The sequence below is a fragment of the Fusarium fujikuroi genome, chromosome FFUJ_chr02 (genome assembly GCF_900079805.1).
Source record: "Fusarium fujikuroi IMI 58289 draft genome, chromosome FFUJ_chr02".
Lineage (NCBI taxonomy): Eukaryota > Fungi > Ascomycota > Sordariomycetes > Hypocreales > Nectriaceae > Fusarium > Fusarium fujikuroi.
Window position 1 is genome coordinate 2,280,649 of NC_036623.1, and position 26,543 is coordinate 2,307,191.

The following is a 26,543-nucleotide window of genomic DNA, read 5'->3' on the forward strand; positions in this document are numbered from 1 at the left end:
GCGCTGAATCGCAGACTCAGACCCAATTCATTGCCGCATGATGTCTCGGACATCGCCTTTATCGTGCCCTGAATAGGGATTGTCGCGTTTTGCGCGCTCGTTTCCTCCTATGGATACTACACTTGGCTCTCTCTAGCCATTCCGCAATTATGCACCTTTGCGAGCTTGTCGAGAGCCTTATCAAGATGATGTTCAAAAGAATCGTTGTCTATAGATTGTCACTACACTGCCGCGACGCTGTCTTAGGGTTGTGGAACAAGCCAAGACCTCAGCCCACACCCTTATTTTTGTCTTCGAGAACAACCACATTACGGACATTGATGAAGGGACCTGCTCGATTTGCGCCTTCCCTATCGAAATCATCGTGCGACTTCCCATGGTCATTCAGCCTCAGCCTCATTGCAATCATTGAAAGCCTAAGGTAACATGGCATGGCAAGCATCTGTCATTTGTATCTTGTGCCCTTACAAGATCTTAGCTCCCTGGGATGGATGGTTTAGATCCTGCTTGGGGCCAATCATTGCTTTCTATGGGCATCTATGCGGCGACAATGGAAACATGTCTGCCGTACAGGAAGACCCACCCGAAACCACTGATCCCTGACTGCCCCCCCTCCCTCAGGAGACAAGAAAACACCGGACCTTAATACAGGGTGTCAAAATAAACTGAGCAAAGAGCCCCCTAAGCTTAGGCTAGATTTACCTAGGCATTTTCATCGCTCAGGGTCAAGTTCCTGAGTTTTTCTTTTCTCCCTAGCCCCCCTGCTTGTCAATTCTCTCCCCACATGGCTACAACGCTAGCCATCGACATCCCCTCTAAGCTGCTCTTTCGATCAAAGACACTGCCGGAATGCAGACAGTCCAGATGACACAAAGTCAGAGAACCGATATGATGTGCCAGAAACTATCTCGTACCGCATATTTGCACATTGGACAATGCGAAATGCTCCGGGTCGAAATCGGTATCGAGCCTTGCGAAATGCCGACATGTACCGTAGCTTCTTGTGGGCTTGTGAGATCACTTTTTTTTCCAATTGGCTCCAGGTACGATCGGACGCGCTTCCTCCCCGTCACTTGTGAAGGGGCTCCATGCAGCGCTTTTCAGACACATGATTTGCAGCAACCCAGGTGACTGGTTCAAACTCAAACTCGCCAGATCTGGTTGTGGCTATCCAGGCTCGCTGCTCATTGGGCGGTTCAGAGTCATAGAGTTACCTTGCCTTAAACTATGATTCTACGGTCAAATTCCATATTCAGCGTCGTAATGGCCTGTCGAAGCTCCGTCCTGTACTGTTCTGTCCTTATTCAACCTGCATGGTGATCAGATACCATCCGGCTGTATCTTTGCAACTGACCATCGCTGCTCTACCGAAGAAACCCCGCGATTAAGGTCTTTTCAGAAACGTTGCGAATTATGTTGAGCCCTTGAAAACGATTGGCCTTGGCGTTAACGGTTTAGCAAACAGGCCCTATTCGAAGACTCGAAATATTGGAATGGAAATCCAAAGCGGGCCGGCCCGGCCGCTAAACCGGGCCGTTGTGATCATCAGGCTCAGCAAGCAGGGAACACAGTTCACCAAAAGATCTGAGGCCTACGGATGGGCTGTGTATTATCCCCTCTACACATGGTTGTTACGATAGCCAGTATCAGGCCTACAAGTCGGTCGTTCTTGACTACTTTTCGTCTGGATTACGAGCAGTGGTGAACACCCTGGAGCCTCGAGCTTACAGCTTGTGTCTCGCTTGGTGCATCCACCCACCTAAACAGATGCGAGTACACGCACAGAGTCGCCGACACCCAATATACATGCGTAAGGGTATATTCTTTTACACTCCCCAGCCACACAGATCGGGAGTCCGACGTGCATCCCTGCCGAGCCCAACAATGCCCAATGTTAAGGCCTAGTATCAAGCTCCTTTGACTTGACTCCCTGTCTCCTCACGCTCCTGGTTCCATGCGGGCCGTGAAGTCATCACAGACGAGTCAGTTGTCTGAGACGCAGGCCATTCCCGAAGCAGAAGGCCAGCTCAGCGGTATTCGGATGTCTCGTCATGTTTCCGCGTGAAGAATCCTTTGTCACCGCCATATCCCTTGTTGGGGGTGCTAGAAATGCTTGTCGATGGCTGTCCTAGATGTCACTTCTGCTCATGACTGGGCAAGGGCCTCCACATGCTGTTGGTGGGAGAGAACAAAGAGCTTATCTTCGTGACATTGTGTGTCTTACTCTTCGCTCAGTGTGCATACATGCATGACTGAATGAGATCAAGGCGAGCCACTTCAAGTTCTTCAGTCTTGTGGTCCTAAACAAGGGCTTCGAGTCGTTGATATAAAGCGATAGTTTGAACACTTTGTCTTCTGGGCTGCTTCACGAAAGGTGCTGCAGCCTATGTCAAGGCAATCATCCCCATAGAGTAATATCGCCAGGTTCTTACAACTGATACATATCAACTCACACGCCCCCCGGAATAGACATTGCTGCTTGCTAAAGGGTCTGATGTGATAGCGAGTTCGTTTTGCATGGTCACTCAAGCTTCAACGTTCTCCAAAGCGAGGCGTGCGAATCATGCAAGACGTGATACACCATGAAGCCAGCACAGATGAGGCGGTAGAGGGATGACTGGGTGTCCAAAGGCGATAATATACAATGGTATCTTTGTCATGTCGACAGGCATTCAATTCTCTCTTCTCTCTTCGGAGTCCATGGAATGCAATGGCTAGGCTGCAGTCTTGGCCAGAGGGATGCTGCCACGTTGTGCCTCTACATGTCTTGTGCGCATCAGCATGGTTCTGAAATGACTCCTGAACTGTCGATGATGGTGTTTGACAAAGAAGGTTCTTCAATGGCAAGCCAACGTTCTAGTGGAAGGGCGGAACTTTAATCATTCATGTGAGCAGGCAGCCATGCACGAGAAGCATGCAAACTCCGCCTATTCTTATATGTTACTACCGAGGTGAGGACTTGCAGCAATTTACAATTACGAGCTAACTAACTCAATTCAGCTTGACCTGAATCCTTTGCGGATGCCTGCTTATTGTCCCAGAAAATATTATGGGGAGAATAGAGGCTGAGGCTCCAGTGTGTGAGACCTTGTAGGAAGGACCAACAAGGAGGATTGTACTTTGGCTAGAACAAGTGAAAAGAACCCCCGAATGATTTTCGCATTCAAAGATTAAGAATTCGGTTGCTCAGTGGGAAGAGGCTGTATAAATAACTCCCTTCAAGGCTCTTTGGACCAGAGCCTGCACTGATATGTGGGTTGGAAGATACAAAACCATCGCACAACAACAGAGGCAATCGCCCGAGACACACCACGAGGTTCTGTTGAACAAAAACGGCCAACAGGCATGGCTTGGGGAACACAGGCAACATGGTTGTAGCGGCCTACCAAGTCGATTGACATGTCCCACGGTGGCGAGATTTACAGGCATCTCTGCTTTAGAGCTTGATTCACAGTCATGGGCATCATGCACAGCTCTTTTGGCCCAAGAGAAGTCTCAAATTAGAAGGGGGAAGCCGGCAAACATCCAACGCAAGCTTTCCTGTAGAAGTAGGACGACACGATGTCGCAAAGACACTCGATGCCGTAGACCATGGGAGGAAGTCCAATGGCGGATCCCTGAGCTGCATCCCTTCTTCCAATGGGCCGGCGGTGCCATCGAGCTCGAGTCCGCAACGCAAGGGCTTGACGCACGGAGGAGGAGAAAAGCAGCGAATGAGATCCCTTGCCTTCACCGAATTCGTCGAGATTGCAAGCATTCAGAATCCCCTTGTTTCCTGACACTTGTCCGCCCTCGGGACGAACCATGAAGCCCCACAGCGGCCGCAGATCAAGACACCACCTTATGTTCACTCGTGCACTCGACTAGAACAAGATTTCAAGAGGACGCGACCGAGACCTGGCCCGCAGCGGGAAAGGCACAGAGCTCATAGCAATAACATGGCCGTTAATGTGGCCCGGTTGCCTCACGGCTCCGTGATCAAGGACGCGCCATGGAATGCATATGGAATGCTGAAAGAACGATCCCGACAAGTGCAGCATGTCAATGGCCGACAAGAACTGAACCAGCTCGGAAATGTGGGTGATGAACGAAATGAGTCCAAGACTAAGGTCTCTGTTTTGGGTCTTTGGGCCTTGTAAAATAGACGTAGCCAAGCTATATTTACTCGTCAGGTACATTGTGCATTAGGACAACAACAAAAGGCTGAAAGGCAAATTGAATCACACCAAGGGCATATGCGGCCATGCACATACTCATACACATCCCCGCGGGTTTGTCCAAGTTATTTGGTCCTTCGTCAGCCCTGCTTTTGTTACTTCCACCGCAGCTACAACATCACGGTGAAGTGCTGTACACACAGAATACTGCAGTAGTATCTTGTGGTGTGGGGATGCCCCGTACTTCAACCCTGGTTCTCGTTGTAGTTGCTGATATTGCGAGGGGGGGCGTGTATCGAATTTTAGGTCTTGATCAACGTGGCAAGCGGCCATCGGGCTTTTGTCCTATGCTATCAAACATGGCTCTTAGGCTATGCTATCAGAGGCTTGTCGAGTTTGGACAGCGATTGTTATTGATGAGATTGGAAGCAGTCAGCTAACAAGACGAATACTCGGAGGCGTGTACGATTGGTGATTGGACGAGGACAAGCCTTGAGGAAAAGTCAATTTGGTCCTTATGGCAGCAAATACATGCTGTTGGTGGCTCCAATCATTGATAGATATGCTGCAGGGTCTATGAGAAACGAATAGGCCCTGATTGGCTGCTCCGGCATCACATCAAGACCCAGGAACCAAGTTGCTCAAAGTTAGAGCCGATTGATAGTCGGGGTACGTCGTGTGGTAGCGGCAGAGAGAACTTATGGAGTACCATATCAGAGAGGAGGAGGGGTGTGTTTAAGGCACCTTTGCTGGTGGAGGATGGTGATGCGATGAGAAGACAAGACCATATGGGGCTTTAAGTAAGGATACCCAATCGACACATACAATCAAGCCTCTTTATCCCGCAGGAACAAAAAACAGAAGCGAATGCAAATGCAGACGCAGACGCAAATGCACAAGCAAAAGCAGAAGTTCAAGCTCATAATGGGCGGCCATTAATCTGGCCCGAATTGAGGAGGGCAAGGGGTCCAAGGAACGAATGCGATTGCTTGTTGGTTGTGCCGGAGTCCCACATGTGGATGTAGGATACCATATACAGATACAGCACGAAGATCGAATACGCAGAACGTCGCCTGGATCAAACAAGTATAAGTTGCCTTCGACATCCACTCGGTCTGGACTACATCTCATCCTCATCATTCTGTTGCCCGCGAACAGTCTACACATCACGCTAGCCCTTCAGTTAACCAGTTTCTTAATCATACCTTGTTCTACCAGGCCAACCTCGACTTCATACGTTATACAAGAGCAGCTACAGACTCATATCACGGCTCCAGGACGCTGGAATTCTTGAGATATCGACCACTCAGCACAGCAACGCAGTCGATTGTACCAGCACCCTAGACTGAGGACTACAGGCCTGAAGTAAACAAGTCTCACTCAGTTGCCTCAATATCAACGAAGACATTCGAACAATAGCAGCTTCCAAATCTTTGCTAGGTCGCGTACAGCTACTGTATTTGCCCTTGGGCCTGGCTGTACAGTCCATCTCACAGTAGTCACACGCCAAGCAAGTAAGTTTGACGTATATCCTGCTCTGTTCAGATAAATCAAGTGCATCACCAACATCAATATATGTCTCCCCCCCCTTGTTGCACTGCTCTTGTTATGTACTATCTGTCGAGACACCACGCGGCAAGAATACGTACGAGTACGAGAGGTTATGAGGGGTTGGCAGACGGTGACCATAATGAGATAATGTCATGTCTACAGACGAACGAAAAAGGCAGCCAGTGGTATGGTTATGAGTCCAACAAGTGGGAGTTGTTTGCATTGGGTAGAAACAAAATTGCCTGCCCAACGCGAAGGGGAGGCACAGAAGGCATAGAGACAATAGAAGAGACCCAGTTACTAACCTGTGTGTCCTAGGATTCTTCTCGACTCGATTAACCGAACCTTTACATTGTTTATAACGTTCCGGCTCAGCGACCGTTGGATTGCCCGAGGGTGGCTGACTTTCATCGCTTCGACACGACTCGACAAGTGTTGACTTGAACTTCGGGTTCGGCTCGAATCGACCACGAGTTCGCCTCTGGAACTCCGCTCTCCGCCTTCGGTGTTCCCGCTTCTTATCCTCTTCTGTCGAATCAGTCAGAAGATACCCTGCTTTTGTCGCCTCGACTATTCGCCACTAAGCCTCTCGTTAACCCTCGAAACCATTGAGCCATGTGTTACTTTGACCAAACTCGCTGGGCATGCGGCTACTGGCGCTGGGGGCACTTCCGTCAGCAGTGCAACAAAGAATACCGCATGGGCGAAACTTGCGGCCTGAAGCTTGTCTACGAAACCAGGACCGAAAGAGACGTTTGCAAGCTCTGCCACGACACGGAGAAGAAGCAGCGCAGGTATGACAAGATGTATCGTGACGTTCAGCGCTGGCAGAGGGAGGGCAACCGAAATGCCACCATTGAGCGAACGTGTGCTGAGATGCAAGAAGTCCTTGGTCAGATCTATCGTATGAGAGAAGAGCATGATCACAGGCTACAATCCCTTGGCCAGGTGAGTTTGAAACATGATGTTCCTTTTCCTTTCCTTTATGTCTATTCGCATTGAGTAAGGAGCCCGAGCCCGAACAAGAAAGACGGACGAAAAAGGGCTGGAGGCATGACTGAGCCGAGGGCACATAAAAGAAAAAGTCCCAAAGAAAAGGAAAAAGAGGGACGGGAAGCCCAAAAGGGGGTATGAGGGGCGTGTGCGTGGTTGTGATGGTGGTGCTGTGCTTCTTGCAGATGCCGTGGTCTGTGGGTGTCGGGGCACGGGCATGGACATGGGCACGAACATTGTGTGTGGTGAGGAGAGAGTGTGAGAATATGAGTGGCTAACCTATTATTGCAGTGAAGTAACGAGATGCCAAGAGCGATATATCCAACGACGACAATGGACGAGCTGATATACAGTGGTGAAGGGACAGTATGGTTGAAGTATTAGCTTCGTACAAAATTGCGGAAACCGACCAGGGATACCAGGACATCTATAATGACGATTATGACAACCTTGTTTTATGTTTGGGCGGACGAGAAACGAAAAATGTTGCGATCGATGCCGAAAGAAGGAGCTCGGCCAAGAAGGGGTGAGGAAGAGGGGCAGAGAAGATGAGGAGACAGGGAGGTGAAAACAAACTCTCTTGTGAGCATGGCTTTGCGGTGGAATATTTTCTCCTTTATCCTTACCTTTCTACACTTCATTCGTCTGTCATAACAGACAAATTGCTCTTTTTTTCTCTCTTCCAACAATTTCAATATATTGGTGGATCATCATAGGACCTGTGTGAGGGGCAAGGCAGAGACAGAATGAGAGGGACCCAAAACGAAGAAGTCCTCAGGGCCACAGCTGGGGCATGCAGAGGGTGTCTGTGGGACGGACCCAGACGCTGCCAGGTCCATGTTTATATCTTTCTTTATACCCACAGGTGCGAACCGTGTGGACAATAGGTCAACTTAACGTGTGTTATCTTGAAAAAGTCCATACTCTTTCTATATTCTAGGTCAGCACTCAAAGTGGCGTAAAGGCTATTAACACGAAGGCATAGCAGCATCTAGCTCTACTACCCTGACCTTTATGGCGCGGCATGCAGTACATAGTAAAAATTGCAGAAGTGGGAGGGTGGCAGTGCCATCATCATGCATGGGCAGACGGAGCTTGGGGTGTGGGCCATGAACAAGCAATGAGAGTTCAGTTCCTTGTTACATGTTGATCGGAGACGCCGCTTCTACTATGTATAGCTCGTGTGATGACGACAGTTGGAAGCTAGAAACAACTGGGGAGACTGGCTTCGACACCAAGATCGATGTTGACGTGCCAGAGAGAGGATAATAGATAAAGTGAGGAGACGAGAGATATCAATTGAGGAAATACGACAGGTAAGCGTAACCGCAAAAGACGCAATCGGCTGGAGGAGGCGTCTATGGGCATCGAATAGGGGAATAGCAATAAATCAACGACCACCACTGGAGCAGTGTAGCGTCAATGAGAACCTGTTGTGTTATTTCTCTCAGGCGCTGATAAATACCGGTGCTATGTGAGGGATCTAGCCTATCAGTGTCGACTACATACCTAGGTATGCAGCGGAAACCATTCGAAAAAGGCATATACCCTTGCTTATCGGGGGTTTCAGGGCATATATCTTTGATAACCCCAAGCCCTTGGTCAACGAATAGGCATGAGGGTACGCGGAAGCAGGTGCTAGAGCACAACACCAGAGGCATCGGGGCTCCATCCTCCAGGTCCCTCAATGTCTCAGATCATCTGGGTTGTTTTTCCGCCCCCAATTGTTCATTTCCAGTTGGCAGTATGGGCTGTGCCTGTAGCATGGATCGCAACTTTGGTCGGCGCTTCGGACGTAGAGTAGAGCAGAGCGTATGGTTATAAAAGTTCCCGTGATGGGTGATCGACCGAAAGGAGTTGATGGGAAGGTATTGTAATCATGGCGGAAATTGAAATGGAGCTTGCGGGCGGCATCGTGGAGTCGGGCGGTGACGAAATGAGACACGGGGATGAATATCGACGTTGCAAAATCTAGAGCTGATGGTGACAGAGTTGCCGATCATGAATAGTATAGCTGTCTTAGCAAGTTTTTGTGGTTAATACCATCGTCAGAGTCGCTCTCGAGGTAACAGCATGGGGGCCTCAAAACTCATCGAGTATAAAGCAATTATGCAGGACCAGGCATGTATGACATTGAGCAGGATAGATTCAAGCGATCAATAGGTGCAAAGACGTAACCAAAGCGAAAGGTGGAGACATGATAGTTTTCAGGGCTCAGACTCAATTGGCAAGCAGGTTAGTTATGCCATAATTGCAGGCATTCGGTTCGTGAATGCGGTCTGCATATTTGGACAGGGTTGCCCACCACCGAAAGGTTCGAGAAGAGGCTACGGTGAACAGCAGCATGTGACTAATTCGTAATGCGAGCTTTGCTTGCCCAACCTGCACAAGACCTACCAACGACATGAGGAAAAGCCGACGCGATTTAAACCCATGAACACATTCCATATCATATCTGACTGGTCGAGTTCATGGCTGTCCGCCTTTCTGGTCACCTTGACCGTAATGGGACCCCTGTTCGTCCCAAACTGACCCGCGGCGCGCATAATGTCTGTCAAGTTCCTCGTGCGAAGACAAGACAGTTTTAACCCTTCCAAAGTGTGGACTATTGGACTGAGTACGTAGCCTCCTTCCTCGAAAACCCTTAGCACCTCATGGACGGTCCCCTGTTTAACAAAAATCTGAGCCCTGTCTTGGACGGGCCCAGCCTCCCGTCAACGGGGTTCAGGGGCCTAACGTCTCCTGAAGCAGATGGCTAAGGGCTGCTTCCCAACAATATGGCTTTCCTCACCCGAGAGAACGGAAAAATCCCGGGGCCCCCTCTTATTTGTCTTCTTTTCCCAACGTACAGGTCGCTCCAAGAGCGGCTCCCCATTCCATGTCTCCGTGGTGTCGTGGTGGCGGGCTGAACCATGACAGACAATTTCTCAAACAAATCCCGAAGGTTTGGGACGTGGGCGGGATCTTGTTCAGGTTGACGAAAGAGATCCATCGAAACCTCCCCAGTGGATGGGGTCCCATGCAAGCCGCCCATCAACGGTGCGAGCCGAAGCCGGAGAAAACCAGACTAAATCAAGGGCCGACGGCAAGCTAAAGGAACGGCCACCATCCTCCTTGAATCTTTGACCTTGCTCCCCTGGTCTAGCGTCTATTACCACCCCACTGACTGCCGGGCCACCTCGAATTTGGTGTGAGCCAGCGTGAGGGGAACGCACGTGTCTGATGCTTAATGGGTGTTCTCGGTTCTCGACAAGTCACGCTTCCATTGTGGACTGATGGGGTTTGACTCTAGCTCATCGCTCCTGCTTCTTATGCGCGGCAGGCTGCGAGAGAAAGGCCGATGACGAGGACCTTGAAACTAAACTGCCTAGGGTTTCGTTCCAGGACCCAGCTCAATAAGACGAGGGGAAATTTTCTGTAAAATTCGATTGGGTGTGTCTGCTTGTACGAAGTCCACTTCCTGCCCACAACAATCAAAGAAGTCTGCACAAAAGACTGGCGGCAAAAACCAAAAACCAAGAAAAAAGAGATGGAGAGATAAAATAGAAGTGCAGGTCTGCACCGAGTGTTAAGTGCTAATCAGTTTCTATGCAACGACAACTCCGTCTACCGAAGGGTTCCACTGCTTCAACAAAATGAGCAGCAACCAGAAATTTGGTCACGAAGACCGTATTAGTCGAGGTTAGTATTCAAAGAAAATGGGCCGGTGAATAAGCGATGCTTTTTTTTCGCTCATTCTTGTCCTAGCCACTTCACCGACATGCCCAGCGAAGGTGAGACCGGGATGAACCTCATCCAATTTGAGCCACCAGGGGGTGATGGTTCAGATCGGGGCAATCGCAGCGGTCTTGAACACCAAAACGTACTGTGTGTATCGTCATCAGTCGTGTATCGCGAATATTGCATTACAGTTTCATGTCGCAATTGCTGACTCCCCACTCTGGGGGCTCTCAGCTTTCTCTTCCGCATTGTTAACGAAGGGAACTTCCTCTGTTCAAAGAAGGCCGTCATTACTGCATTGCCGCCGCAGCATCTGCAAAGGTCCCCACAAGAGGACCCTCATCGCTCTCGAGAGTCTTGATGCTAGCTGGACCATTCTTTTGCATCTCTATGGTCTCGTCTTCTGGAAGCCAGTCGACCTTGATACCGCTCGCTGGGTTATTGTCACCCTGGTTGCTAAGTTTTGATACGAGATGTTGGTATCGTGCAAGGCGTGCACCTTGACCAGCGTAGGCGAAAGGTGTTGTTGCTCCACGATTTGTGTTCTCTTGCGGAGCGATATCAAAGATGTCCACCATGTTACTATCGGTCTAGATTAGCATCCTTCAAGGCCCCTTGATCTCACGAACGTACTCTGATGTCTTCGCTATTACTCGTTGAAGGGCCTCGTTCTCTCGCTGAGCTTCGAGCGTATCGTTCTCGCCGTTTATAGCTTGGTCCCCGAAGCTACCGTACTGCATACCGTTTGCGTCATCGTAGAGAAGGCGGTTCTCTTCCTCCTGACAGGCATAGCATTAGTAAAGAGTCTTGCTGATATTGATGCGGGACCTGCGATCGAAAGATCGCTTGATAACACACCTCATCGTAGTTATTGCCATCACCCCTTCCCAAGCATGATGCGCAAGCTCCCATTATTACGTAGGTAATCGAAAATCTCAGGTACACATATCAGATCATAAGGCGGACTAGATGTGGTGTACTGTCGCAAAGAGTCGGTTATTATCTCGAGAACATGGCCCGGAAGCGAAGAATAGAAGTGTTAAGGAGCGTGGAAGGTTGTAGCAGCTTGGTTGTACAGCCTCGTGACTTCGTGATTGCTCTCTTCGTGAGGCGCGCCTGCTTCACGACGTACGTTACTCGCTCAGTGGGTCCTTCTTCAGGAACCCGAGGCTGCATCGGGTAAACAACGGCCCGCTCGCCACCATATCCATGTTGCTGGGACCAACAACAACGAACAATCGACTTCAATTCAACAATGACAAAGACAAAGAAGGACATCTAATGCTGAAGATGCGGCCAAGGTGATACACGAGGCGAAAATGGCAGTGAGGTATATTGTGAAGGACCATACTTGCATTGCAACCTTGTTCAATGCCTATTCGTACTCAGTCTCTGACGCTCCCTTAATACTCCCTTGACATTGGATACCCTGGGTAAGGGAGCATCAATATTCAGGTGTCTCGTTTTTTCTCAATGCTTTCTTTTAGTTAAGGGCACCAAGACTAGTGTCTTCCAATTCATTGTTGACTTTGCCCTGGCCAACCTCGCTGTCTAGTTCGCGTGTTGACAACAGCAAGCACCACTTCAGTGTGTACCCCTTCACATCTTGGCCTTTCAGTAAAGCCTTCTTTGAACAAACCCTGGCCCGCTTCATCCAAGGGATTGACTACACAAATGTCTGTTATATTGCCAATGTCTCTCTCTGATGGATTGACTTCACTCGAAGACGTCCTTCGATCGCAGCTATTGCCTATGTCCTTAGCAATAGTTCTTGTCAATGGTGTCCCTTGAGGTGATACCCTCATCGCCCTGGGTTCAGGTTAAGATGACGCAGAAAATGATAGCTATAAGGATGTGTCTCTCGCATCAACTGAACACATTCTGATCATCATCAATACTGCCCTTCTAACAGCCGACACCTTCTTCCTCCTCTCTCAGTCAAACTTGACTCGCACATAAGTCTATTGACCTTGATTGATCTTCATCTTCATTTCTGTCTCAAAATGGTCCGGTTTACCCCTCTGGCAGCACTGGCCTTGGTGCCCCTGGCTCAGGCACGCTTCGACTGGCTGTATTCACGAGACACCATTGCTCAATGTCCTCCTTGCTCACTAGAGAGCGAGCCCAAGGATTGTTCTCACACAGTGACCGTCACTAAACCCTCTGGACCATACGAGACTGTCACTGTCTCGGATCCCAACGGCTCCTATCGCACTGTTACTGTCACAGAACAAGATGGTCCCGGAAAGACTGTTACTATTACCCAGAACTACCAAAACCCTCAAACCAAGGTTGTGTACATCAGCCAGGGCGAGACGGTTGAGCCAGCCATCGAAACTATCACCGTCACCCGTCCTGGAAAGACTGTCACTGTGACCGCGACAGAAACAGAGACCAGCGAGCACATCATCACCAAGAAGATTGATAGCTATCCCGGCCCCAAAACAGTTACCATCAGCAACGGCTACGGCCACGAAGAGGTAGTGACCGTTACAGGCAAGGATCAGTATGAAGTTACCAAGACTGTGACTATGGAGAACGGCAACAAGGTTGTCGAGACCATCACAGCTGAGAACACCAACAACTACGTCGTTACCAAGACCATCCAGCAAGGTGGCAAGTACTATACCGTCATCGTCAAGCCGGAGCCGGCCGTCAGCACTATCACCAAAGAGAATGGCGACTGCATTACTACTGTTGTCGAGGTTGATCAGACCTACACATTGACTGCTCCGGCCAAGTATGGAACCGCTACTGTAGCAGACGACGACTGCGATACTTACACAAGGACTGCCACTTACACTGGTAAGCCTGAGGTTGAGGTCATTGTTTACGACCCGGAGACTGGCGACTCAACCTGTACAAAGGAGGACGGAAAGCCCTGCAACCCTGGCTACGACAATGGTGGTGATGGTAGCAAGGGCCAGTATGAAGATCCTACCAACACAAAGGGCCGGGACGGAAGTGGCAACTACAACAGCAACGCCCCTGTATACACCAAAATCCGAACTTACGGCAACGGTGATGTCTACACCGAGGTCCATGGTGCTGAACCAACTGGATGCGAATCAGCTGCAGTCTCCACGAGCATCGCTACTGTTTATAACACCGTGGTTGTGACAGCAGATGCGTCACCGTCAAAGGCCCCTACTGCCGAGCGCCGAGCAGCAAACAAAGTTCGGTCACCCCTATCTGTTCGATGGTGATGAATCGATTGACTAGAGCGTATACCTTTCCTTGAGTTCAAAATTGGTGGAGTATCTATTTCGGCATTTAGTTCAGCATATGGTGGGATGGTTATAATGCGGACATGTAATCAGTATTCAATGTAGTAATTAAATTTGAGTCTTTTTATGTTTATGCTCTTTTGAAGTGCCCAGTGCCATGTAGATTTTATCCTGCCATTTCGAACAAACAAGGTGCAGCGTCTCTTCTGAACGAACACCTTTGAAGAGCTGCTAGGCACTTCTTCAACTTAGGTATAACAACAGAATTGATATCTGAGAGATAAAATATTTATATATTAGGAAGCATATCGCCAGATACTATCAATCATCACATAAATAATAATCGAAGGAAAGTACGCTGTATATCTTCAGGACATACCCTATAGGTGGAGAATGATGGTGAGGTTGGAATTCTCAATGTCGCACTAATAATATACAAAAATGGATGCAAAATAGATACAGTACGTACGGATACACATCCTAATTCGAAAAGAAAGTTCTGTTTGCTAGCGGTGGATATTCCGGAGATGATATTAGCCTCGAACACACAATGCTATCGTGCCAGGGGATATACTGTGTGTATACAGTACAGTATATATGTTTTTGGCGCAAGACATGTTGCAAGTGTACAGTGCATGTCATGATCGCTACGCCCTGGCACAGTACAGTCGTCACGACTGGAACGTAAATCCAATCAACTGAAACCTTCCAACCTCATTCTTAACCACAAGCGATATTTGACGGGAACCATACCGAAAGCCACGTGCGATACAGTAGCAGGCCTTAACCAGCAAGCGACTGGAATGATGGCTTCATATTCACGTTCCAGCGGCAACTACCTATGTACAACCAGCCCTCATTTAGCGGCTTTCCAGCTTCACCAGGCTAGAACTTCGACGGGCCTGAGACTCTGAATCAACGATTGAGACCAAGGCCCAGACCATGGAACACAAAGTATCTTTCGGCACTTCTTGATCAATTACGGGGCTACGAGAAGCTTATGTCTATTAGACAGGCTGTAGCACAGTCTAGATTGAACACCAAGTTCTCTGTTATCGAACACCGCACGAAGGACTAACTTCTATCACGGAATCCATTCGTCTTGATCTGGAACGGCTGAATTATAGACTTAACAATCGTTGAAGGTTACGAGAATGGAAGTGTCTGTAAGAAACAATGACATCGTATGGACTGATCGGGAATGCGATCATCGTCAAAATGTCAACAAAAACTATCTTCACTGCGTGTTACCGAAGTGGCTGACGATGTCGACTTCCAAAAGACCCTGAATGATCGCTGTCATCTATTGCATCATATCTGAGGCTTTGGACCCTGGAAGCACCATGTTACAAGATACGACGACGTATTCGCGCCAGCCAACAGACACTCTTTCTCGTAACGCGTGTCCTCAAGTCCGGATACCGTATCCGTCCTATCAATTAATAAAGCCCCGCCTCGCCATCACCAATATCGTATAGCGTGTATGGTAAACTGGGTGAAATGTCTCGGATTTTACGAGCTTGGGTAACTAGCCACAAGTGTCTATTCACTGAATGTCTCAAGGATTTGTTTCCTTGCCACTCATCGCATGAGGCTACACTAACAAAGCACGATATAATACGGCCTGCCTGGACTTACATACCTGTGTGGACCTGGAAGAGATGTTGCCAAGTCTTTTTGACTCATTTACTATTTGAGGCTCAAATGGATGCAGCAGCATGCAACTATCACTCCAGGGAGAGCCAATGCAATTGGCTCTCTCATTGAAGGGACAAGTTGTGAGCAGGTGTAATGTCTGAGTACCAACTTATTTGACAGGAAGTTTATCTGACTAGCCCAAGTCTTGCTATCCCCTGATTTACAGGCATTGTCTGGTCTGTTGTAAGTCTGTCCGACCTTAGGGTCAACCTTCACAACTCTTGTTACCCACATTGCCATATCCGGCCGCCTACGAATCGGATCGACGGCCATACCGATGCCAGGCGCCCGATACTTCCCTTCTGTTGTTCCTGAACGCCAAGAGGCCAATCACCATGAGGCGTATGGCCTTCACGACGGTTGCATACACCGAGCGATATCTTTACCACCCAAGCTGTGCCGGTGGGCCGTGTATCGTAGAGCAACCAGCCTCATTGGGTCGAGCGTATTATCCAAATTCGATCATTGTCACCAAAGGCGTCACACCCGGCTCTGGACCCCTCATAAGCCTTTTTGGACTCGACCGTCGTGGAACATATTGTCGACTGTTCCTTAAACGACAGGAATCCCAGAGTCGGGACCGCTGAACCTAGTTCTCGCTCGTGGGTCTCGAATCTCTGTCTCTCAGGCACATGCAACCTTGCCTGACTACTTAGATATCAAGCTTCCCGCACACAATGATTCATTTACACTGAGTTGTCTTATCCGATAAAAACAACTCACAAGATGAAGTCATCAGACTTGCCGACTTCATACTCCAGGGCGGCTGCCAGGGCGCTGAACTGCACACGAGGTCACATTGGGTTATGTGCCATCCTACTCATGTTGATGATGTCGACCCTCGTATGGAGACAGAGAGATTTGGTCGCCGTCAAACTTCCTGTTATGGAGCAACGACCGCCGACGACCCTCGATTCTAAAGCACCAACAATTGCCGGCATAAACGGAACCCTCGATCGTTTCTGGTCATCAAACGGAGAAAGTGTACAAGATCTGGTACACTGGTCGAAGCCCAAAGGCGTTGATAAGATCATGGGACTTGTATTTTATGGAAGACGACAATCAGTATCAATTCTTGATTGCTATCTCAAGGTACAATTTGTCCACGCCGACTTAGAAACATCAGGCTAACCTCGACAGCGCAATCTTGCAAAGAATGGCGGCTTGCTTGATGGTGTCATCTTTGTGGAACGAACCAAAGACCCCCACGACCTTGCACTATTGAAGAAACTCTTGGAAAGCGAGAATTCGTACGAAAAGTGGTCTGTTGAGATGTCAGGCGACGATAACTTTTCGAGTGGCTTTGGGAACTCCTACGACCGCGTTGAGGATCATGTCATGTATGTCAAGATTGACGACGACATCGTAAGTCTCACCGTTTTTAATTCGTTCCTGTGAAACCGGTACTGATAATATGTAGGTTTTCATGGAGGATACTGTTATTCCATCGATTGTTAAAAAGAGACTCGATCATCCCGAGTACTACATCGTCTCGGCCAATGTCATCAATCAACCCCTTCTCAGCTGGGTCCACTGGAATTTGGGCGCCATCAGGCCCTATCTCCCCGAGGTCGACAGCGAAGGAAAGGCCATGCCCTCGAAACAATCTGGCCAGAAGCCTCTGGATTGGAATCCCTCTAACCTGCCACCATGGAACGGCCCCGAGGGATTCTCGCTCGATAACTGGGAGGCCAACGACACTACTCATCGCTGGCTCCCTCTTGACAAGGGCGGTAAAGATCATATTCTCGACACAACTCCCATCGAAGCGACAGAGTATCATCCTATGGGCCGCGGCTGGACTCAGTGGACGATTGGCGCCCAAGAACACTTCAGCTTCTTCGAAAACCTATGGAAGAAGAAGCTGTCCGCCTACAAGTTCGAAACATGGGACTTTCAATACGAGCGAATGGGCATCCAGTTCGTTGCCTTATTAGGAAGGGACATCAACCGAGCCAAGCCGATCGAGGCCGATGATGAGAACCACTTCTCATGTAACATGCCGCGTGCGCTAGGACGACGTAAGTGAACCGCCTGAATCGTACGGCCGAGGGTTTTATTAACAGACTTTACAGATGCCGTTGCCGATGGACGAGGCGTTGCCGTTCATTACAGCTTCGGAAGCCAACGCGCAGGCATGGACCGAACCGATATCATTGATCGCTATAGGTCGTTCGCACGTAACAATATCTGTGCTGGACCTATGCTGTGGGCTCCCGGAGATGACTAGTTATGAATACCGCATGACGATCGATCATTTTGCCATTAATCTTTTGATCAACGGTGTTAGTATGTTTCAATGACTGCGACTTTATGCATTAATGCATCTAGTAAATATTCACTTGGAGCCCAGCCATGGAGTTCAGGAGTTGGTAGAAATTGGTTGTAGACTCGTACGTATATATAAAGAGTATATTAGAGCGTGATACTGACGTACGTAATAAATATACAATATACATAATCTTTTGTCACGAGGTTATTTGGAGTTCTGAGACCCAATTTGTACATTGTTTTCTCGTGGTTTTCTCAACAGCACTGGTTGATTGCTTAGAGTCGATGTGATCATAGTACTTGCAACAATATGGCACAAGATTTGAGAAGAAGAGTTACAAATTTAGAGAAACTAACAACGACGACCTGAAAGTACAATTTGTTCGCTTTCTGCTTTCCAGTTCGTTGAGATGTCGTCCATCCCTATTACATCAGAACACGCTTGCTGAAAAAACTCATGTTAAAGATCGCAGAGGCCGTCTCAGTACAACCAGTTTGCATGAGCATAGCCAGAGTCGTACGGGAAATTATATAGCATTGCTTCAAGCAAGCGACTTGGGAGGCGGGTAGTCCTCGAAAGTGTTGGATTCGTGTCGAGTGAGGTTGGTCTCCTTCTCGACCTGGGCGAGATCGATGTGAGCAACAGCATCGTCACCATCGAAGATACGGGCGATCTCCTCGAGGGTGGGTCCCTTGGTCTCGACGTAAAAGTACCAGACGAAGATAAGTTCACAAAAGTCCCAGAGGGTGTAGAAAAGCATAAAGTTCCAGTGATTGGGCATGTTGTTCCACGCAAGCTTGTTGGTTTGGCTGTTGTTTGTTAGTTACCGAGTTTCCATCGTTGGGGGATTGAGATATGACATACTTTCCAATGGCAAGGATGGCCTGAACAGTGATGTTCATGATCATCATACCCTTGGCACGAAGGTGGAAGGGCAGAACCTCAAGAGCGTAGGCAACGAGCAGGCCGGAGAAACCGATATCGTAGAAGATACCGAAGAGCCAGACGAAAGCAATCTGGGCATAGCCAGCACCAGTGTTGGAGTAAGCGACACCACCATCAGGCTGCTCCTCGGTGGGAGGGGTCTTAAATTGGGAGTTCTCGTAAATGCCACCGGTGAGAGTCCAGAGAATGAAAGCGAAGACCATACCAGAGATGGCAGTGAGGAAAAGAGGACGACGTCCGATCTTGTCGACAGTGAAGGCAGCACCAATGGAGATGGACAGATCGAGAATGGTCTTTCCAGCAGAGAGCTATAAGAAGAAGAGAATCAGTAAGGTGAATAATTAAACAATACCACGAATGAGACTTACAGCAAGCTTCTTGTTCTGCTCCTTGATTCCAGCACCCTCGTAAATGACATCCATGTAGTTGGAGAAGAGAGCGTTACCAGAGTACTGAGAAATGATACCGAGGGAGATGATGATGGCAAGACGCCACCGGTTACCGCTTGTCTTGAAGAAATCGATGTATCGGGTAGATGTGACAGACTTATCGGCCTGAATAGTCTCCTTGATTTCACGGTACTGGAACTGGACTGTGGCATTGTTCACATCACCACCGGCATGATGCTTGGCAAGAACCTGGAGAGCCTCCTCTGACTTGTCCTTGTTGATGAGGAAACGGGGTGACTCAGGAACCCACCAGATACCACAAAGCTGGATGATGGATGGAACAGCCTGGATGAAGGTAATAGATCGCCACGACCAGTGACCGTTGATGGAAGCAGTGCCCCAACCGACAACGGAAACGACTGCAGATGGTCAGAAAGGATGCAACTTTTGGGGAAATTCGGTACTCACTCAGGGAACCCAAGTTCCAGAGACAGTTGTAGACAGCCGTAAGAGGACCACGGTGCTGGGGATGGCAGATTTCGGTGAGAAGCATGGGCGAGGACATTTGCGCCAGAGAGTTACCGAAACCAAGAACAAATCGTCCGCCCATATACACTGGAGTAATTGATTAATACATTTGCAAGAATGATTCGAACAGGTACTTACTGCCGTAGCCATTGCAGAATGCAGAGACGAAAGAGCCAGTGATCATGACAACACAGCCAAGCATGATAGTGGGCTTTCGGCCCCAATTATCGGCAAGGTAGGGGACAATGAAGAAGGAGACAATAGAACCAATATTGTACATGTTGATAAGGATTCCGAGCTTGCTTTCGTTCTTCTCCTCGGGGAAATACTCCTTCCACTTGTCCATTTGTTGAGAGGTGTTGACCATCATACCATCGTATCCAGTGGTAGCCGAGGCGATCAGCAGGAAGATAATGAGGAAGTAAAGCTTACGCAAGTGAGGCTCCTTGTACCAGATGACTTTCTCGAATCTGGGAGCCTCAGCTTGGGCAATATCGAGAGGTACCCGATCGCTATGGGCTGGGACCTTGGAGCCGATAGGCTGGAGGAACTTTGGCAGAGCCATTGTGAGCGTGAAACAATTGATCAATGATGTGTTGAGTTGATTCTAAACTGGCCCAATGTATGGGGTAGTGATGCTTCTCTTGAGGAGAGATGACCGAGTAAAAGTGTTCAGGGTTCCCCGGGTTTGCACTGCTTCTTATAGAGATAACATCTTGAGTAGCAGCAGCAACACGAACCACCCCGGCCAAGTCAACCCCATTCATTGTCACCGTGGAGCTTCAGAGACCGGGATAGTGTTGTCAAGTTCCTATGAACAAGCATCCGTGTATTGGGGCCGAAGCATGTACCAGGCACAGCGAGGTGGAGTTATGAGCCGGAGATGGTGTGTTTGGGATCACCCAGGACGGAAAGACGGCTATGGGGGCTTGGATAGCTCGTTTAGGTATTGATTCGCTTGAATGCTACTCTGTCTGGGGGTGAGCTTAACTCAGGCATACAAAAACGCACCAGTGAGTAGGTTCGGTAGATCAACGTTGAGACGAGGTCTCTGAGGGCCGGGGGAGTCTACTCAACCTGGAGCAGATTGACCAGGGGGAGGAGTGCTGAATGAAGGGTTAGGCCGCCAATCAGGGTTGATCGAGCGCTTGTTTGAGTAATCTCGACCTTTAATTATGGCTGAAGTCCGTGATGCTGGGCCGCAAGGAGGCCATTATCCCGTGCGTGCCAGTCTTCTTGACCGTTTTGATCAACAAGCGTGATGGTGGTCTGATGGACAAGAAACACAAGTTTCTTTCCCCTTGGTCATTTCCCAATGCCTTCAGGGCCGGTTCCGTACAACAAGCACACGCCGTTGCTTTGACGGCCGTGAGGTTGAAACATGGTCGTATTTCTCGAGATTGGACCCGCATGACGGGTTTAACGTAGAGGAACTTAGCACCCGCTACTCCTGAAACGTTGCTCGCTCTTTGCTTATTTGGACACTTACATGTATCACATAGTCGCACAAGCATCGGGATTCTACGATGATATGGTGCTGATGCCTTTCGTCGAAAATGCTCGCCCCCATTGTTAATACCCCTGATGTGTCCCAACTAGAGTTAAAGTCTAGATTGAGCGATGTAACCCTTAACGCTTGGTCAAGTTCATGTAAGTGCTGTTCATCCCTGCAGCCCACAGGTCAAGGTCTAGGGGCAATAGTGCAACCGGGAGAATAGACTTGGTACTCATCACCTATTGTTGCTCTTCTCCGCCAGGACCAAAAAAGCATGGAGGAGTGTTCAGAGTCCGGGGCTAGACTGGGGAAAGGGGTCCGGGGTAAGCGGGTCTGGGGTCCAGGAACCGGAGTTTGACCTCGGGAATCGCCGCCTGCTAGACAATACTCTGTCTTGTCTAGAGAAATGGCTTAATGTAGCCTACCAGTAGGCAAAAAGGAAAGACCGTGGTGTGACTCCCAGGCTGGTTTCACCATTCACAATTTGCTGTCACCGTCCAGAGGGTTTCAGGGCCCAGCCAATGAGGTGTCATACGACAACTGCTTGCTCATGGGTTATAGGCAGGATTGGGTAGGATTGTGCTTAGCACGAGGGGGCTAAAAACGCCTCTTATCGGATATCAGGGCCGCAAGATGAATCACGCGTCTGTCGGTTGTCTTTGACGGTTCTGACCATCAGTGGACTTGATATCGAATAAACTTCACGATCTTCGGTTGCTCCCGAGCCTTGGAACGCCGAGAACCCGAATATTCGGTAAATCTGGAGAAGATGCCCTGAAGGCCCAGAAGAATTGAGTGAATTAGTTCTCGGTAACGTGCTTCAATGGGGCCGAACGTGCCCTCACTTGGCAGACCCATCGATCAGCACGCCGAGAAGCGATGTGATTTTCGGTTATCGGCATATGGGCCAAGAATGAATCAAGCTTAAAGTGTATCATCAGACCAGCGGCAGATGCATTGTCAATCGCCGGTTAATTGAGTGAGCATGGTATTGTTTGTCGGCTGAGGTCTGTCTGCACTGTTGCTGTAGTTGGGGACTAGCTGGATCGTGCAACACGAAAATTAACCCTTGACACGGTTGGGATGGTGTACGGAGACGCGGGAGAGCTGCCGATAAGGACCATGAAGGAGGGCCATATTCAGCGATTATTTGCTGACAGGATGCCCTCCATCGGCGCCGCGTAAAGTATCGTACTTAGTTGCTCGGTTAAGGAGGCACACCGTTGTAACCTTAATCTAAACTCGTGAAATGAAGGCACACCATCTTCAAGATGCAATGCAAAATAGCCGGAGCGGAGGTTAGAGCCGAAGAATTTGTTGGTAAGAGGGTCGAAGAATCCGAGTTTACAATGAAACAGGCTAAAATGGAGAAGGCAAGCTGAAAAGATCTTGAGGTCACACTCCAACATTTTAGGGAAGACCCGACCCTCAGGTAAGGTTCTTTCCTGCAGTCCCTCCTTCCTGGAGTCCCCGCGTTCTTGCCACGAGGTTAATAAGTGGCACCTGCCTTAGTTTGCGTGCCCCGGACCTTCTCTGTTGGACGACACCATCCAATCAACGTTAAGTAGTAGTCGGTTCAACGGCTGTGGCTGGCCACTTTCATGTTAGCTTCACCTACTCCGTCCATAGGTACCTACGATGGAATCGGGGCCTGCTAGTGACAAGTGCCAACTTTTCCTATTTTCATTCCCATTTCCATTGAGCCGTACATATGAATTTAGCCTGCACCTGTCACTTCCCGGATATTGAGAGATTGCTTTCGACTCCGTATCTCGGTTTGAGGGTTCTAGATTCCCTGAGTCACCCTGATTTTGCCATCCCTTGTGATGCAGCTTGATCCTCGAGACTCGGGAACGGGACAGTCTTGCACCTCATCTCTGAATGCAATTGTCATTTGCTACTACGTGACTCTTTTGGATGATATACATGCACAACAAATGACCAGATGAGCTAGAACTACATCGTTTCCGGCGAGGCCTCCCTTGCCGACGTGGTTGATTGACAGACCATTTCCATCACCCGCACACGTAAGGACCTAAGCAGCTTTCCCCATACACATCTTCGAGTTTCTGTCGACTCGTGACCAATACTTTTCCTTACCCTAGCAAACATTGTGACAAAGGGAATAAACAGCAGTCCAGTTACCCGCCAATAAACCTTCTCAATGCAAACCTTTCTCCAACAGCTGCTGGTAATCAACTGTAGTAAATGTGACAAGCTCCAACCACATCGGTGTCGAACCAGGTTGTGTGATGACAAAACAATTCAGATCTCCTCGGCGGGAAGTGCACCGCTCATGAGGGGAACATCGGTCATGTCATCGTCATCATTTTCTTCCTCCGAAAGGGTGCTACTGGCAGCTCCGCGCTCCAGTTCCTCGATGCTGTCAAGAGCCCGCACAAATTTCTCGCGTTCTCCCCTGAGTGTTCCCCGCCTGGCTGCGGTGTCGGAATCCTCCTCCATGAGTCTCTCATAAACACTCTTGGCATCAGCTCCAGCAATGCCTAGTTTTCGGTCGAGATGGAAGGGCAAATTTCGCTGGATATGCGGTATCATGCCGTTTGTAATGTGCAACGCCACGGCATCCGCGAACCTCAGCGCTGCAAGGCGGTAGTAGCCTCTAACGTAAGCTACCACTTCCAGCTCCCGTTCGAAGGAGTCCGGTCCAAGTTTTGTCAACTCGTTTTTACGTCGCTTTTCGTCGAGAACACGCTTCTCCTCTGTAAGACTTTCCCACGGAACAGGAGCTCGACCATCCCCGTACCCTGCGGCCTGCATACGCATTTGGTGGCGATAACGCGTTAAGAGAATCTGTTCGTCCTTTTGATATCTGCGAAAGGCCTCCTGATTGACAGTGAACAGGCCGTACGTTTCGAGGCGATACACAAGATCAAGTGCTCCCGCTGTTTCTCTGCGACGGTCGTTGAGATACTCTGTTAAAATTTTCCTGCACTCCCGGAAGATCAACCGCTTATTGAGGCTTGCAAAAGACTTGGCCAGTGCCTGATCAAGCATGTCATCCAACAGGCTCATAACATGATCGAGAAATGCTTTCATGGGCCCTAACCATGGTTCAATGGCTTCTCGGCACATGTCGTTATAGACTTCTTCAGTGATGATGTCAGGTACACCAGCTCTGGTCTTAGACTTGATCTCATCACGAACTTGTCGGAGAGTCCTGAAGCCTCGCCCAACTCCACTAAAGGGAGTAAATGGGGCTGGGAAGAGTTGCCGACGGGGAGCAGGGGAGTTGGCCACGCTGGCTCTGCTGTCTTCAGGCTGTAGCGATCGAGAGGGAGTCCCTGCTGGAGTTTGCTCCATGCGAACACGTTTAGATGGCGTAATAGGCGGCGCCATCGCCCGCCGCTTGCTAGGCGTATGTGGGTTGATGGCTGGCGCCACGGACCCCGAATCTGACTCATCATCAGAAATATCAACAACAGGAATATCACTGCTATCTCTGAGGGTAAACTTGGGCTTCATATCTAGCAGACAGTCGCGAAAGTTATCCGGGAGCGGAACGAAATGCTTCGAGAACTCGGAAGGCTTGAGTTGTGTTCGGGTCAGTTCACCAAACTCCATAACACTGGTCTGGACCTCGAGTTCAACATTGTCAGGTAGTTCTGGTAGCTTGTCAAGTTGCTCAACGATGTCAGTTAGACGCTGTCTTAGCTTCTGCTTGATATGGGGTAGACTAGTGAGAAATGTTAGCCTTGTTCCTGGTATCGTGTGGGATAGCAACTCCTTGGGTTACCTTTTCGCGAATTCTTGCCCAAGCTTTTCCGACAGGAAAGCCTTCAACTTTTCCACACCACATCGCTCCGAAAATCCATGAAACGTTGCAGGCCATCGCTCGAGAGAATGATCCACGAAAACTAACTCTTCCCATTTCTTGAGTTCATCAAGGTCCTTGCCCTGTGGCCGCGAAGTGATGAAATATCCCAGACCAGCAATATGAGCTTGTCCCCTCATGATAGCAAGCCATTGCTCGTGGTTTCCGCCCTCCGGTATCAGATCAGCCTTGGTCAAAACGCCGATTGTCCTGTTAAGAGCGCCCAGTCTACGTATAAGACCAAAAGTTGAAGAATTCTCTGCATCGCTGTTCATTGGCATAGAACACATGATAATAGCAGATGGGTGTTGGATATACTCCTTGGACAGATTCCTCACGACACTAACAAGATAGTCATCGCTTGCATCAGCAGGGTTCTGGAAAATACCAGGCATATCGTAGAAAGAAAGGTCGGGAAGTTCTGGGCCTTTGATCTCGAGTGCAACGATATTCGGTGAAAACTTCGCGGCAACTGCTTCGGCGGCTCTGTCGATGGGGATGTTGACAGCCAGGGCACCTGAGCCAGGGACAAATAGCTCGTGACTCTTGTCGTCATTGAGAATAGCGATTTGGGCCCACCTCAAAACATCTTCAATCTCACTGTAATCGATCATGGTCTTGAACTCATGAGTCGCACTGGATGGTAGTTTGCGCCAGGGGAAGAAAGGATCTCTGTCAGTGACGTCCCCTTCCGAGATGCGGCCACTAGGTGGGGGCTGGTAGGAGTATGCTTTGCGTAGCGATACACGGCAAGAGGGATCATGACTTCGTGATACCCTGATATGGAGCGGGCATCGTGTGCATGTGCCCTCACTGCGAGGTAGGTCGAGATTTGCGAGACCTGACATCAAACTAGATTTTCCTGCAGACTGATCGCCAACAAGCACAAGCTCGGGAAGTGGGACATCGTGGTCAACGCCAAGTTGCTGGAGCTCACCCAGAGTGTCATTGCACGCCTTGAGCTTCTTTCCGATGTCCTGGAAGGAGGTTTGAAAGAAGCTCCCATCCGTAGGAACATTGGTTGGGCTCTCGGCGGCTGCGTTGGGGCGCATCCTGAGTTCCCTCAAGAGAGGTTCAGGTTCAGTGATGCGCTCACTTGGTGTTGCTTCGGAAATTTTGTCAGTGCATGCGTTTGGAAGAGAAGATGAGAGAGGTACTCACGGGCATCCGATCTATGATGATAGAAGGCCTGATCGGGCGGAATATAGCTGGTACTGCCACCGTAACTAGAGGGAGCAGGAGGAGCAGTGCGAATGCCGAAGTTGACAGTTCCAGAATCGGGCATAGAAGAAGTATTATCCTCTGGGTCTGGTTTGACACGAGGCCCGCGGCGTCTTGATGAGTGTGACATTCTTGTGGATGAGAGACTGTGGGTGGCGCGCGAAGACATTATTGTTGCTGCAGTGGCAGCGGCAGTGGCAGCGGCAGTGGCAACGTGCCGCAAGCAAATTGAATAAGCGATGCCTTAAAGCTCATGAAATTGGCCTATTGTTTTTCTGCTTCACAGAGTAGGCTGCAAAGCTGGAGCCTGGTTGGCCCGTGAGCAGGCAAAGCGCAGAATTGGCTGGAAAGAAAAAGGGGGGTATCAGAAAGCAGTTACAAGTGAAAGAGAATTGAACAAGAAAGGATTCAGCGTAATTCACTGAAAAAAGGGAAGTATCACAGACGTGGATATACAGAATAGGAGATGTTGAGCTGAAGTTTCATATGTAAGACGTAGCTCGCAGATTGGCGGT

At 49.3% G+C, this 26,543-nt stretch overlaps 6 protein-coding genes; 2 read left to right on the top strand and 4 right to left on the bottom strand.

Annotated features, from left to right (window-relative positions):
• Window positions 1-6,278: 6,278 nt before the first annotated feature.
• On the bottom strand, window positions 6,279-6,629 carry FFUJ_04600 (uncharacterized protein; the record flags this gene model as incomplete). Its single annotated transcript, XM_023572095.1, has 1 exon — window positions 6,279-6,629. One exon carries the CDS (start codon window positions 6,627-6,629, stop codon window positions 6,279-6,281), a length of 351 nt encoding a protein of 116 aa, XP_023426284.1.
• Window positions 6,630-10,492: 3,863 nt separating this feature from the next.
• On the bottom strand, window positions 10,493-11,333 carry FFUJ_04599 (uncharacterized protein; the record flags this gene model as incomplete). XM_023572097.1 is given in 5 exon segments in its annotated part: window positions 10,493-10,566; window positions 10,568-10,691; window positions 10,751-11,003; window positions 11,055-11,200; window positions 11,280-11,333. Coding segments are annotated over 5 exon segments (651 nt in total).
• A 1,091-nt stretch (window positions 11,334-12,424) lies between these two features.
• Window positions 12,425-13,627, top strand: FFUJ_04598 (uncharacterized protein; the record flags this gene model as incomplete). The annotated part of the gene is made up of 1 exon (XM_023572098.1): window positions 12,425-13,627. The coding sequence occupies one exon, from the start codon at window positions 12,425-12,427 to the stop codon at window positions 13,625-13,627; it is 1,203 nt and encodes a 400-aa protein (XP_023426285.1).
• A 2,550-nt stretch (window positions 13,628-16,177) lies between these two features.
• FFUJ_04597 (uncharacterized protein) lies at window positions 16,178-17,576 on the top strand (the record flags this gene model as incomplete). XM_023572099.1 has 4 exons in its annotated part: window positions 16,178-16,438; window positions 16,487-16,711; window positions 16,767-17,367; window positions 17,413-17,576. The coding sequence occupies 4 exons, from the start codon at window positions 16,178-16,180 to the stop codon at window positions 17,574-17,576; spliced, it is 1,251 nt and encodes a 416-aa protein (XP_023426286.1).
• Window positions 17,577-18,159: 583 nt separating this feature from the next.
• Window positions 18,160-20,045, bottom strand: FFUJ_04596 (related to hexose transporter protein; the record flags this gene model as incomplete). XM_023572100.1 has 5 exons in its annotated part: window positions 18,160-18,427; window positions 18,483-18,871; window positions 18,932-19,371; window positions 19,421-19,567; window positions 19,619-20,045. The coding sequence occupies 5 exons, from the start codon at window positions 20,043-20,045 to the stop codon at window positions 18,160-18,162; spliced, it is 1,671 nt and encodes a 556-aa protein (XP_023426287.1).
• Window positions 20,046-23,240: 3,195 nt separating this feature from the next.
• On the bottom strand, window positions 23,241-26,197 carry FFUJ_04595 (related to Mx protein; the record flags this gene model as incomplete). XM_023572101.1 has 3 exons in its annotated part: window positions 23,241-24,669; window positions 24,730-25,912; window positions 25,969-26,197. The coding sequence occupies 3 exons, from the start codon at window positions 26,195-26,197 to the stop codon at window positions 23,241-23,243; spliced, it is 2,841 nt and encodes a 946-aa protein (XP_023426288.1).
• Between the last annotated feature and the right edge of the window lie 346 nt (window positions 26,198-26,543).